General features: G+C 46.8%; 2 protein-coding genes across 3 annotated transcripts in view; both read right to left on the bottom strand.

Annotated features, from left to right (window-relative positions):
- Window positions 1-6,847, bottom strand: part of Tbk1 (TANK binding kinase 1) — a 38,817-nt gene extending 31,970 nt beyond the window's left edge. The window contains exons 1-2 of the mRNA XM_028869601.2: window positions 6,741-6,847; window positions 4,083-4,201 (exon numbers count right to left, since the gene is read on the bottom strand). Coding sequence (XP_028725434.1) covers window positions 4,083-4,169 — 87 coding nt within the window. The 5' untranslated portion in view covers window positions 4,170-4,201; window positions 6,741-6,847. The remainder of the gene's footprint in view (window positions 1-4,082; window positions 4,202-6,740) is intronic.
- Window positions 6,848-9,936: 3,089 nt separating this feature from the next.
- Xpot (exportin for tRNA) overlaps window positions 9,937-13,766 on the bottom strand; it is a 39,666-nt gene continuing 35,836 nt past the window's right edge. For both annotated transcript variants that reach the window (XM_028869599.2, XM_028869600.2), the window contains exons 24-25: window positions 12,861-12,917; window positions 9,937-10,521 (exon numbers count right to left, since the gene is read on the bottom strand). In XM_028869599.2, the coding sequence (XP_028725432.1) occupies window positions 10,495-10,521; window positions 12,861-12,917 (84 nt within the window). In that variant the 3' untranslated portion in view covers window positions 9,937-10,494. The remainder of the gene's footprint in view (window positions 10,522-12,860; window positions 12,918-13,766) is intronic.

Here is a 13,766-nt window from a genome sequence, read left to right as displayed (position 1 = left end):
CCGTGCACCCTTCAGACCGAGCTCCCAGAGCTAGAAGGTAAACAATCTGGAATTCTCCAAAGGTCACTGTTCTTGACATTACAAACAGAACTTACAAATGGTAGACCAGTGACAGAGAGAGTTATTCACGTAGCAGAAGGTAACAGCCCTGGTGTCAAAAGGGAAACTTCCAGGGCAGAAAATGAAACTCCAAGAATTTCCCAGAGCCAAACATTTACAAAGAAGAAGAAAGAGATGGGAAATCATACTCTACAAAATTCTTATCAACATTATCAAAGCAATGCAATTCAGTTTTCAGAAACTCTTGTCACTAGCTATGATCACGTGTGCTGGGACTCCAGAGAACAGAGGTCCAGTGGACTTCCTGGCTGCATTACGTCCCTGCAGGTAACCGTGGACTTCCTAGTTGATCATGCCACCACTGCCCGCACACCTGTCTTCAACTTCACCACCTAGACGCTGGGGTGGGGGTGGCTGGTGCAGTTTGTGCCTTCATCAGAGACCTCCAGAGGAGCGAGGACCTGCTGACAGGGCATGCTGCAGTAACCCTCTACCCCTCTCCACTACACGCACTAGCAGGACCCACATGCAGGGTTTCAGCAGCACAAAATCCCCTGGCTCTAAACTCACCCAGGCCCGCCCACTTCCTTCCAACCCTGGAACCAGCCAGCTCCTCCCCGGTGGCCAGCATGGGCCTTTTGGCATTCAGCCTCACTTTCCCCTATTTACTCAAGGCTGAATCTCCTCAAAGTCAGTTCTTCTTGGGGGTTCAAGCATGGCCTGCTTCAGGACACCCCAGGACGCCGAGTAGGGCCTCTCCTTTGGACTGTGCTTCCCCTTCCCATAGATGCCGCTGTCTCCTCCTCTCACACGGAACATTATCTGTTAAAACTATCTGCTGCTGTTACTAATCTCTCACTATCAATATTCCAACCTCTCACTATCAATATTCCAACCTCTCACTATCAATATTCGAACCACCATCTCTAAACGACCCCCACTGCCCAAGTCACACCAAGTACAAAGAAATGCGTATTTCCTTTTAATTGTCTCAAACTTAGTCTAACATATGGCTTTTTCCTTACAAATGTTTGGTTGCATTTACTATTTTACTACGTGGGTGTGTACGGGCATGGGCACATGGGTAGAGGTCAGAGGGCAGTATTCGTAGTCATTTTCCTTCCCACCAGTGTGACCTGAGGATCAAACTTAAGTTGTTACATTTGGTGGTAATTGCCTGGAGCAGCTGAGCCAGATCAAACCCGAGGTTTCTAAGGGAGGAGAAAGAGATGGGAACGATACAATGTATCAATGCACACAATGTATCGATGCCCCAGGGTCATCAGGGTCGGCACTCCGGGAAGGTTTGTGAGGGAACTGGACCATGGGAATGCACCATTTCCATTCAGTCGCCTACACCGCCATCGGCCACTAAAGCCACAAGTCACAGTTAGACGAATGATAACGGCCTGCAGGCTCTGCACGTCCTTTCTTCAAGGCCCTTCCTTCTCTTCACCTTCACCGCGGTTATCATGCCCATAGACTCCATCCGCCACAACGGCAGCCAGCGAATGGCGGCTTCAATAAGGAAGACTGAGGTCGAGGAGAACAGCGGGATGGCTCAGTGCAAAAAAGCACGAGTCGTGCAAGCCTGATGACCTGGCTCGGAGATCCCCAGGACCAACGGTGGCGAGAACTGACTCCCAAAAGGTGCCCTCTGGCCTCCAACATGTATGCTATGGCAATGTGCCTGCACACATATACCACACACTAATAAATAAAACTGTCTTAAAGATTAAAAAATCGATATATTTGTAGTAACAGTACATTGAAGAATACCGTGTCCAAAGCAGTACACAGAGGGTGAATGTCATGATCAAAAAATTTTTAAACAACCAAAGGGGAAGCAGGATTTTTTTTCAAAAAGATTTATCTTTCCTTTACTTTTTTATTATTACATTTATTTTATGTGCATGGGTGTTTTGCCTGCATGTATGTCTGTGCACTGTATGTTTGTTGGTGTCCTTGAAGGGCAAAAGAAAGCATAAGATCTCCTGTAACTGGGCACAGACCATGAGCTGCCATGTGGATGCTGGTGATCACACTGGGTCCTCTGAGAGAGCTAGAACTCCTCACCACTAAGGCAGCCCCCCAGCCCAATCGCACTGTTTCTAAGCAGGAGTACGTGAGGGTCTGTGTGCAGGTATGTGAACACTGGGTGCAGGTGCTTGGAGGGCAGAGGCATCAGCTCCCCCTGGAGCCAGCTGACATGGGTGCTAGGAACTAGAACCAGGTCCTCTGCAAGAGCAGTCTGTGTGCTCTTCAATACCCCGCACCCCACATCCTGCTTTTTAGTACAGTCTTAAATACTTGAAGTTACTAAGAACAACCATTGGGTTCTGGAAATACATCTCTGGAGAGATTAGTGACCAAATAATAAACTGGATCATAGAAACCTCTTAGGTCCATTCTTATCCTCCTCAAATCTATTATTTTTGGTTCCTACAATATATTTTAAAAGTATATCTTTGTTTTTTGAGACAGGGTTTCTCTGTGTAACTTTTGGAGGCTATCCTGGAAATTGCTCTGTAGACCAGGCTGACCTGGAACTCACAGAGATCTGCCTGCCTCTGCTTCCCGAGTGCTGACCTCATCCATCCATTTATTCCTTCATCCAGTGACTATTTCAGAGCATCTACCATATCTAGGTACTTACGCGAAGGATACTGAGTACCTACGTAGGGAACAGGACCAGTAGATAAACTATCTAGTAATGCCAGCACTTTAAACACATGCCAACCAAGTTATCATTACTGACTGTCATTTAGTTTCCAACTTAAATCCTTCCTAACGGCCCCTCCATACACAATCAAACTTGGTTATAATGTAACGACCCCAGGCCCCCACAGTGCCCGACACAAAGTAACCATTCTAGTAACTTGACCCAAAGGAAGACAGGAGCTCAGGTGTGTTTCCAACACTACATTCCCTTACTCGCTTCTTGGCACAAAGCAAAAAAATAGAAAAACAATTTCTGGGAAATCGAAGCATGATCAAAGTGAACTTAAATAAGGACTCAGAGCCCCTGCACAGTTCCAGGGTTAAGAGGAAACTGCTGAAAGTCATCCATATGACATCGATGACTCATTCCTTACGAGCCATACAGCTGTTTATAACCATATTCTCTCCCCGGAGGAACCAGTCCCTCACCCATGCATGCCTGTCTCAATGGCAATCTCAAAGCTACGGGACAACAGAGGAGCCTTCCCAACTAAAACATTCAGGGTTCCTGTGTTTTGACCCATAAAAGCAATTCCCACTCTAGTATTTTTTCAGCTTTCTGCACATGTATCTTCAGTTTCTCCATTTTAAATTATCCTGGTAGTTATCTTTAATTTCATCCTCCAATACAGAATTCATCCAACCCGCCTGGGTTCTCGACCCGCTGCTGAGTGAGATCAATCCTTTTACCTCCCTCCCACTTTTCCCAGAGCACAAGGCCTCCCACTGGGACACAGCCTCTAACTCTGGTCTCCAGGTTGAGAATCTCCTTTCCCACCAATCTACCTTGGAGGACGCTATTTTGTACTTTTTTTTCAAGACAGGGTTTCTTTGTGTAACAAACAACCCTGACTGTCCTTGAACTTGCTCTGTAGACCAGGCTGGCCTCGAACTCACATCGCCTCTGCCTTCCAAGTGCTGGGATTAAAGGTGTGTGAGTAGGATGTTATTTTAGAGACAGCATGAGACCTTGGTTGAGCAAATGAGAACCACCTGTGAGCATCTTTCTGCCCACCCTGCCTCCCTCTACCACACGTCACCATCGGGAAGTTAAGCAGGACGGAAGGAAACACTTTCCAATCAACTTCCAGTTTTTCCCATCCCATAAACTCACCACTGGATAGATGTGTTCACTGCCCCCCCAAAACTGAATCTTAAATAATCACAAAAATCATACAATCCTTTTTCTTGAGACCCTCCCTTCCCAAAAGGAAGTCAGAGTCACAAAGCCAAACATTTTCATATACATGTGCTTGTCGGAAGAAATAAAGCGAGGCAAAGAGCGACAGCCCTGTACCCACCTTGTGTCTTCCTCTGAAGACATTTGCAGTGGCCCCCTGGCCTAAGATATCAGACAAGAGCCACAAATGGTTGGACGTACTCTGCATCTTCTCGGCTTGCTCGGGCGCCTCTCCTCACGCTGAGGGGAGAGAAGAGATTTGCATGTAGGCTGGTAAGGAAATAACCACCGCCAAGAACCAAACGGTAGCCACATTTCATCCGAAGTGGGACTATGTATTATTTACTGCCAAGCAGGAGTGCATGGACAGTCCAGTGTCAGAAAGGTTTCTAACGATATTAGAGGACAAAACACTCTGTGGGTACTACAGAAACAAACCCACGATATTAAAACCACTGGCACGCATTCAATTGTTTTTGCTATGCTTTGGAGATGGCGTTTTACCGTATTTCCCAGCCTGGCCTTAGAGCTCTCTGTATAACCCTGCCTGCTTTTCTGCCTTGGCCTCCACAATGATAGAATTACAGGTAGATCTGGCTTTTTTTTTTTTTGCATATGAGTGTGTGGGTCTGTGTGTGTGCTGCTGCAGGGGTGGGAGAAGGCTGGACTCCCTGGAGCTGGAGTTAGAGGCAGTTGTGAGCCACTTGCTCCACTCCCACCCTCCACAAGAGCTGCAAGGGCTCTTCAACACCGAGCCATATCTTCTACACCCCCATGTCGGGCTTTCTTTTCTTCATATATTCAATTGAATTTGCATCACAGAATGGGAAAAAAAAAATCCCTCCATTATCTAATACTGTCTCTGCCAATTAAAGCAATACTACTTATCTCCTCCAACTGTTTTGAAAGATTAATAGATTAATCATTGATTTTTTTGACACGGGGGTGGGGTGGGGTGGGGGGGTCTTCTTATAGCCTACATTAGCACAAATACTAACAGAAAGCAACCATCACTACGTAATAGTTCCATCGTGCAAAATTTCGACTACACAGAAACTGTAATTGGCAAGTCTAGAACTTGCTATTCCTGAAACGTCAGTAACTCCTCTGACGCTGCTTAAGGACGGGTTCCTGGGCCAGTGAAAGGGTTCGGTGGGCAAAGGGGCTTGCTGCCACACCAGACAACCCAGGTTCAGTCCCTGGAAGCCATGTGGCAGGGGGAAAGGACTATCTGCGCCACAACAGGCATGAGCCCCCACACACAATAAATAAAATGTAAAAAAATATTGCAAAGCAGTCATTCCCCTAACTTCTAAGTAGACAGGGTATACACACACCAAGTACATATTCCCAAGTCTTAAGAAGCACCAAGAGCAGGCGTGCCCTTTAACACGGGAAAGCTGTGCAACTGGAAAAAAACATGGTACCCACATCCGACACATCAGACTCCTCCAAGTCTGCTCTAAGTTTGGACCACAAAAATCTTACAGTCCATTTCCAGTAAGTTAGAATTGCAGTCTTCCAAGGATGGTTAGGAACATAGAAAATGGCCAAGGGTCCAAGTGTCACCAATCTCTTATACACCAGCTATCTTTATAATTTTATCACCTATGCAATTTAGATAAATAATTGCCCATCCAATCTATTTGAAGTAAGCAATAAGAATAATACTCACTACTAGCCAGATGCCCTGCGTGTGTGTGTGTGTGTGTGTGTGTGTGTGTGTGTGTGTGTGTGTGTGTGGTGTGTGTGTGAATAAGACTCCCTTTTCATAAATAATAAATGCATTTACCAATTACTGCATTTCATTCAAGAGATGGTAAACTCAAATATGTAATGGAAAAACCTTCCCTAGCTGATGTTACATTGTTGCTATCAGATAACTAAATGACAGCATCATCGAGTACTTATGTGTAGCGAGTGGATAATTTAAAAACACACTTGGCTAAGATACCTGCTTTCTATACACCAATGTAAAAAGAAGGGTCCACGATGGTGATGGTTTGAAACTTTCTTCCAATAACCCCCTCATGACTAAAACATGACTCAGCACACCCACCCGACGCTTGCTGTTAAGTCTCCCCAAATTTTGACAAGCGTGTGTAAACTGGCATTCAACAAGTACAATACTGGCGACGCTGTCGTCAGTCTACTTCCTTTAATTGTTTAAAAACGAAAGTTACCGGGGATAAAACAGGTTTGGTGGCATGGGGCACGGACAAAGTTGCTGGGTTTCCAAACTCAAACTCACGCCAACCATTTATTCGACAGAGAGTCGAGGTTCCAGAGTGGGGAAAAGGTCGGGTTTTGATGATGCATTTGACAGTTCTCGGGGAGAACCTGTCTTGGGACGACTGGCAGAAAACACCAGGGAAATGCATTAGGCAAATCAACCCACAAGCTAGGTGGAAGAGGAACAAGACAACATGGGGATTTGCATTATTTTTGTCCGTGCACATGAAAAAAACAAAACAAAAAAACCCCAAGCCCCGTCTCGTGCTGGCAGCCTCGGGTGAGTCAACCTTTGCGACGGCCGCTGCCAGTCCATTTAAACCCCGGTGTCGTCAGCTGGGCCAAGGGTGGGAGCGGCGCGTCAACTCCGGGCTGGGCAGGCAGGCAGGCAGGCAGGCAGCCCTTCCTTCTGCCCGGGTCGCCAGGGCCCAGGCGGGGCGAGCGCGCGGCTGCGGGACCCCTCCGGGCCGCGGCCCGGCTCTGACGCAGCATCCCGCCTCCCCGACCCCCGGGGCCCCGCCGGCCCGCTCCGCCCGACCCCGCTTACCCAGCCGAGTCCCTTCTCCGGCGCGCACAGCCCGCGGCTCCGGGGCCTGCTCGCGCCCCAGGCTACTTCCGGCTTCGCCAGCCCGGGCCGCGGAGCACGTGACCGACGGCGGCGGCGGCGGCGGGAGGGGGTGGGGGGGCGCGCCTGCGCCTGCGCACTCCCGCGGGCCTATGGGGCCGCGGCGGTCGAGCATCTTTCATCTCTCCGGTGGCGGCTGCTGCAGCTGCAGTCGGCGGTGCGGGACGGCGCCTACCGTACCGCGGGCGGGCGGCCAGAGGTCGGGAACTCTGCACCGCAGGGTGAGTGCGGCGAGCTGGCGACGCCCACAGTCTCAGGTCCGCAGGATGCTGGCCGCCGCCGAGGACTTCCGCCGAGGGTTGGATTGGATTTAAACCTCACTTGGCTTGCATGAGCAAGAATCGGTTCTATATAATGTCCATTCTGCTCTTGAAACTGGGAATGCTGGAGAGTTTAAGCACTGAACTTGACCACGTAACCCAGTACTATGGTCAGTGTGGCCAGGTCTCGCTCCAGTGGATCGAAGGTGTAACTTCTGAGTAGGGAAGGGAAGGGGGTGGGTCCTAGAGCAGATCTACACTGATGGTCGAGGTTAAGGGCAAAGGCTTCCACTGGAACAGACAAGGGGTTGAAGTCTCCACTCACTCCGGACCTGAATCTCTCTAGGCCTGTTTTCATCACATGCAAAATGAAGATTTAAAAAAAAAAGCCCAATCCAAGGAGTTCTTAGAAAGAAAGTTATTTTATTAGAATTTTCAACAGTTTAGGCAATGAAATCACTCTAACAGTAAATGCACTTTCTGCTTACAATTAAAACCCATTTCAGTTCTGATCATGACATGAGTGACAGGTCCCTCCGAGTCAGAAAAACCCACAGCTCAAAAATGATGGAGGAAATAGGACTAAGCCAAAGGACTTCACATGTTTACCACGTAAGTGATACACATTAAAATACCACACAGCACTTTCTCCAAAAGTCAAGCCACCGGTGAGCCCATTAGCAAGCTCTGAGACGGAAACAAACGGTTTAGGCATGGGACTACATCAGGCACCACAAAACCCAAGTCGTCCACCTCTGCGTTCTCACCTGTAACAAGTGAGGCCGGCTCTTGAGACAATTATTTGGGTGCTTGCTCTTAAAAACAAGGTACCTAATGAGGGGACAGTTTCCTGTCGTGACGGTAACCTCGAGGAATGAAGATGAGCATTCTTATACATGATTATTACATTGACATGAAGTTCCTGACGTCCACACTCTGATTTCCACGGCCTGATCCCGAAGGTCTAAACACAGGTTACTCTGTTGTGGGGCTTTAAAGAGCCATGTACAGACTCAATAGTACAGTAATACAAGCTAATACTGAGGCCTATGTTTTAATTCAGTGAATTCTTAACAAGTTATGAGGTAGCTACCATTATTTCCCCCCATCTCTGAGGGGGAAACCAAGGCAGGGAGAAGTCATTTAACTTGCTCAAGGTCCTAAATTCAGTTACTGGTGTAAGTGGCGTTGGAACCCACTTAACTTGGGTCCAGAGTCCACAGTATACAAGGTCTTGTTCACTACTACGTGTGCTATTCACTACAATACCTTGTGCAACCACTGTCGCGACAGAAGCCATTACACCTCACAGCGCACAGGAAAATAGCAAAGGAACACCTAGTTTTGCTTGTCTTTTCTGTTTTTGAAACCGAGTCTCACTCTGGCCCAGACTGGCCTTGGCCTCCTCTGAATGGTGCGATTATAAGCATGAGCCACCAAACCTGCCCCGCTTACCTATTTTTTACAAAATCATTATTTATTGAAGTATTATATACTTCACTCATCTATTTTTATCACTCAATAGAACTATTCTTAGCTGCCCATTTTACTGCCTTTATTTTATAATGGAAGGAAAATGCTGACTATCTCTTGTGGAGTTAAAATCAGGGAAAGATCCATGTGCACAATTCAGAGTAAATTGGGGCTCAGCAGGTCAGTGCTTGCTGAACAAGAGTGAGGACCGAATTTGGATACCCAGCACCCGCATAAAAGCTGGTACAGTCGCCATCTGCAACCTGAGGACTGGCACACAGAGACAGGAAGTCTGCTGGCCAGCCAACCTCGCTGAGACGCTGAGCTCCAGGTTCAGTGGAAGACACTCTCAAAAAAGGTTCTTATCCACCTAACCCCAGCACACACACAGATGTACGTAGGTACACGTGTACACACACACACACACACACACACACACACACACACACACACACACACACACACACACACACACACTCCAGGCTATCCACGGGTCACAAATCCACGGACAACACACACCTCCCTCCTGAAATCTTTCTGTCTGCTCCCTGTCTGTCTGTGGTGGTAGGGACTGACCTCAGATTCTCAAGCAAGCACTCTACCACTAAGTACTATACCCCCAACTCCCGCTCAGCACGCCATCAGGCTTCTACTTGCTATACTTTTAGGCAGGTTCTCATGTAGCCCAGGCTTGCCTCAAGCTCACTATGTAGCTGAGGACAGCCTGGGACCTCTGCTCTCCTCCCTCGTTCCCCCTCTACTTTTATGCAGTGCTGGGTCTGGAACCTGGGACTCTGCATGCTTGGGAGTTAGACCCGGGCCTTAACTGGGCCTTTACAATGGAAGCTTCCATGTTTAGAGCCACGCTGCTGTCGTTCGGTCTCTTTTCTGCTGTTCCTACTGCACCCACGCCTTTTCTAGCTCTCTCCTATAGCACGCAGCAGTACTTGTAGTACTTAAGCAGCGACTGACTACAAAGTCATAAACACACAGGTGGTCAGACCTGGTGATGCATGCCTTTAATCCCAGCAGCTGGGGGGCAGAGACGGGCAGAGCTCTGAATGTGAGGCCAGCCTGGTCTAATATAGCGAGACCCAGTCTCAAGACAAAAACAAACAAAATCTAGGTGTTCTTACTGTGCTCTAGGTACACCTAATTCATAGAAAAACACTGGGATTTATAATCCTATCATAGATTCATGGAGCCGGTTTCTAGTGCATTTAAAAAGGCTAACTTAACAGACCTAAGCTGAGTGACCTTCAGGTAGTGAAGTAGTCAGTGAAACGAGGCATCCACATTCGTATCAGCAAACCTTTAGGTGGGAAATCAGAGTTGATTGAGGTGGGGAAATGAAGCTATTTATAATAATTCCGGAGAAGACTTGGTATATTTCACTATGTAAAATTTATTATTATTTTTTTTTTTATAAAAAATGTGTAACACCAGCACCTACTTTTAAACGGACTAATTTAGGAACCCATTCTCTTATAGAATACACATTGGCATTGAAACAGTTTCAAGAAATGTAACGGCTGTCTACAGAAAATTATGTTTTGATTGTTACCCCATAGTTATGTGTGTGCACACATAAAACTGAACATTTCCAACTTGACATTCAATTGTTAGTCAGTTTCCCACTGCTATAGTTTTTCTTATAAAGAACTTTAAAGTTTCACATAAAGAAAAAAATTAAGGTACTAGGATAAATCTATGTCTTTAACAGCATTTTTACATAAACAATTTAAACTGGCATGCAGGCAACTTTTCTTGTTGTCACATACCTGTATTTAGGGAAAATTACACCCATTTTACAGAAAATCCCACATACACAGCAATAAGCTCAGAACCATGTTAAAAGACGGTGTAATGGCACACAAAACTGCTTCTTGATAAATTATGAACCGGAATTCCTGGTCTTGACACAGGACAGGGAAATCCAGTCCTCAGGGCTTTGCTCTCTGGAAGAACACCTGTAAAACAGCAGTGAAACAGCGGTGTCAGGCAGGACAGCCCTGGGAGGCTTCTGAAGGCTAGTCGCCCTGGTAACAGAGACCACTGCCAGGAGTAACGGCAGTCAGAGGAGACAGCTTTTGATTTACTGGGAAAGTTAACAGTGGAACATTAAATTCAAGGAAGAAAAAAAGTCAAAGATAAGACAGAAATATTAAGCCTTAAAAGATTTACTATGTATTCGGTGATTTAAAAGCTATTTCCAGTTCAATGTTTGAGACAAAAGTGTGGACTAGAAGTCATGCTAAGCACTGTCCAGCAATGCAGTGCATCTGCAATGATGTCACGGACTGAGTGTTGGAGATGGCAATGGCAGGCAGGGAGCTCGTGGAGAAGGACCGTATGCACCATCATATTCCTAAGACCTAGAGAGTGGAGGATGGGAACGGTGACTCACCCCGGAGATCCTAAGACTTGGGAGGCCAAAGCAGGAAGACAGTGAATTCTAAGCTAGCCTGGGCTACATAAGAGATCCTGTCTCAAAATAAACCAAAACCCAAAAGTGGTAAGAATGACCACTGAATGAGCAAGAGAAAGCCTCCTAGAAGGCTGTCTTGGTTAGCTTTAACTGTCAAGTTGATATAGCCTAGAGGCCCCAGAGGAGTCTTGACTGAGGGACTTCCCAGATCAGACTGGCCCATGGGACACTGTCCTGACTGTTAACTGATAGAGGCTGGACCACCCGAATGTGGGCAACGCCAATCCCTGGGTAGGCGGTCTTGGACTGTGTAAGAAAACTAGCTACTCATTAGCCTGGGACGAACCAGCAGGCCGTGGTCCTCCATGGTTTCTGAGCTTCAGGTTCCTGTCCTGAATGCCCTCCCGATGGCCTGTGACCTGTAAACTCTTCCCCCACTAAGTTGCTCTTGGCCATGGTGTTTGTCCCATCACCAGTAAGAAACCAGAACCGAGCATGGCAAAGGCAAGCAGAGACCAGGACAGAATTCTTAGTGGAGGGCAGGAATAAGGCCGAGGTGAACAACAGCAAAGATGATTTTTACAGGAGACAGAAAAACCCGGTCTGACATCAGACTATGAAAACAACTGAGACCCCAGATGAGCAGCATGAACTTGTCTTAGTCAACAGTACTTCCAGGAAGAACAATGGATGAAGGACCACTTGATAGACCAGCCAGGCTGTCACAGAGAAGGAACACTGAGTGAGCTCGCGTAAGGCGTCCAAGGGAGCAGGGAGGAATGAGTGCAGTGATCAGCCAGATAGGAAGGAGAACACGCTCTTGACTTCAGAATTCTACTAACTGCTGGGCAGTGGTGGCGCACGCCTTTTGTCCCAGCACTCGGAGGCAGAGGCAGGTGGATCTCCGTGAGTTCAAGGCCAGCCAGGTCTACACGGTGAGTTCCAGGACAGGCTCCAAAGCTACAAAGAGAAACTCTGTCTCGAAAAAAAACCAAAAACCAAAACCCAAAAACAAACAAAAAAACTCCCAAAGAATTCTACTAAGTGGAGCCCGGGAACCAACCACTCACTCATAACTTGTTACCAAGAAATGTAGCATACAGAGCTTTGCTTTTCAGTTTGTGCATGGGAAGTACCAAGTACACGTGAGAACCAGTTCTGGTTCTGGCACAGTGACTGCGCTCCTTGATCAGGGAACTCGCTCGTACTGGTACCTGAAGCACCATCTGGTGTCTGGACATAAAAACAGCCGTAAGCAGGAAAAAGTAATCTCCACCTGCTCTCTCTCTGTTTAGACAGGGTCTCACTAGGTAGCGGAGGCTGACCACTAACTAACCTGTGATCCTCCTGCCTCCACCTTCCAAGTGCAGGGATTACTGGTGTGCACCACCAATTGAGGTGTTTAATTTTATTTATTTATAAAATTTAATGCTTTTTGAATAGAAAACACAGCCTTCTTGGCCAGATCCAAGGGGATCCCTTTTGTTGGCTCTACATCCAAATGTTTCAAAATGAACTACAAGCGAGTGGTTTATACCTTTGCTTCTGTATTTTCAGATCCTTTCAACTTAATCAGCAACTTAATCACAAAATTCCTTTTCTTTCCATCCTCTAATACCCATTTAATTACATCATAAAACTATAAAACAAGAAAACCCAAACCCAGGCATTTTTATACCATATGTTCAGGCTCTTTAGACAATTAGTATAAATATCTAATTATCTTTTTCAATAGCTTAGTTCAAAGAGGATTCATAAAAACTTCTGCAATTACATCTTCCTAGGGCAAAGAGACCCCAAAGTGAGTGAGTTAGTCAAACTCTGCACCCTCAAACGTTACCTCGCTGTATATAAAGACGGGGACCTTCCCCAAATACCTACCTTAAGGTAATTTTTAAAAACTTTAGCATCAGGCTGCTGAAGCGCTTGACAGAACTCCTGGGGGGACAAGGAGGGAAGAAAATAGGAAAAGTCCATTGAATGCAAGCCCACAGCATCCTTTTTGTTTTAAATTGAGGGCAATGAACACAAACACAGCTTACCATGGCAGCCACTTCACATGCACAGTACAGTGTTAACCTCGTGTGCGACAGCTTGCACAGGCTTTCTCAGCCTGCAGAAACCAACGCCTGTGCCCACTGACCCACACCTCCTCACTTCTCCCCCCCACAGCCTCCATTCTGCTCTCGGCTGTGATAAGGCCTACTAACTACTCTGGACCTCTGGTGTGTGTTTGTTTTTTTCTGCCTAACTTAGCACAGTGTCCCCAGTGTCACCTATGTGGTAGCACAGGACAAGATTTCTTTCCTCAAGGCTAAATAAACCACTGCAGGGATACCACACTTTCTTCATCCTGTCTCCTAACAATGGGCAGTAATATTACTTCAAATCCACTCTAGTACTATCACAGCTCAAAATCAAGTCAAACCAATTCTTACTCCCAAAGGTTATATACGAGATTTTCAAACATTACACCCAGACACGTTTTCTTTCATTTTCTCTGGGTCACCAGGGAGGTAGAAATCAAAACCAGTGTGTTATCTCAGACTTGGTAGGATGGTCGGTCACCAGCAAAAGAACCAACCAAACCCCCAAAGCCGGGCACAACAGCTCATGATATTCCAGAACCCGACAAAGAAGGGAAACACAAGACCCTGTCTCAAAAGGAAAGAAAAAGAGGAGGAGGAGGAAGAAAAACAGAAAGCCTGAAGTAACGGCGCAGGAACACATGAGTGACAGTGTGGCTGCTTGGGAGAGGGAGTGAAAGGTTTTGATCGGAGGCCAGCA

The sequence above is a fragment of the Peromyscus leucopus genome, chromosome 18 (assembly GCF_004664715.2).
Source record: "Peromyscus leucopus breed LL Stock chromosome 18, UCI_PerLeu_2.1, whole genome shotgun sequence".
NCBI lineage: Eukaryota > Metazoa > Chordata > Mammalia > Rodentia > Cricetidae > Peromyscus > Peromyscus leucopus.
This window is presented reverse-complemented; position numbering and strand designations above follow the sequence as displayed.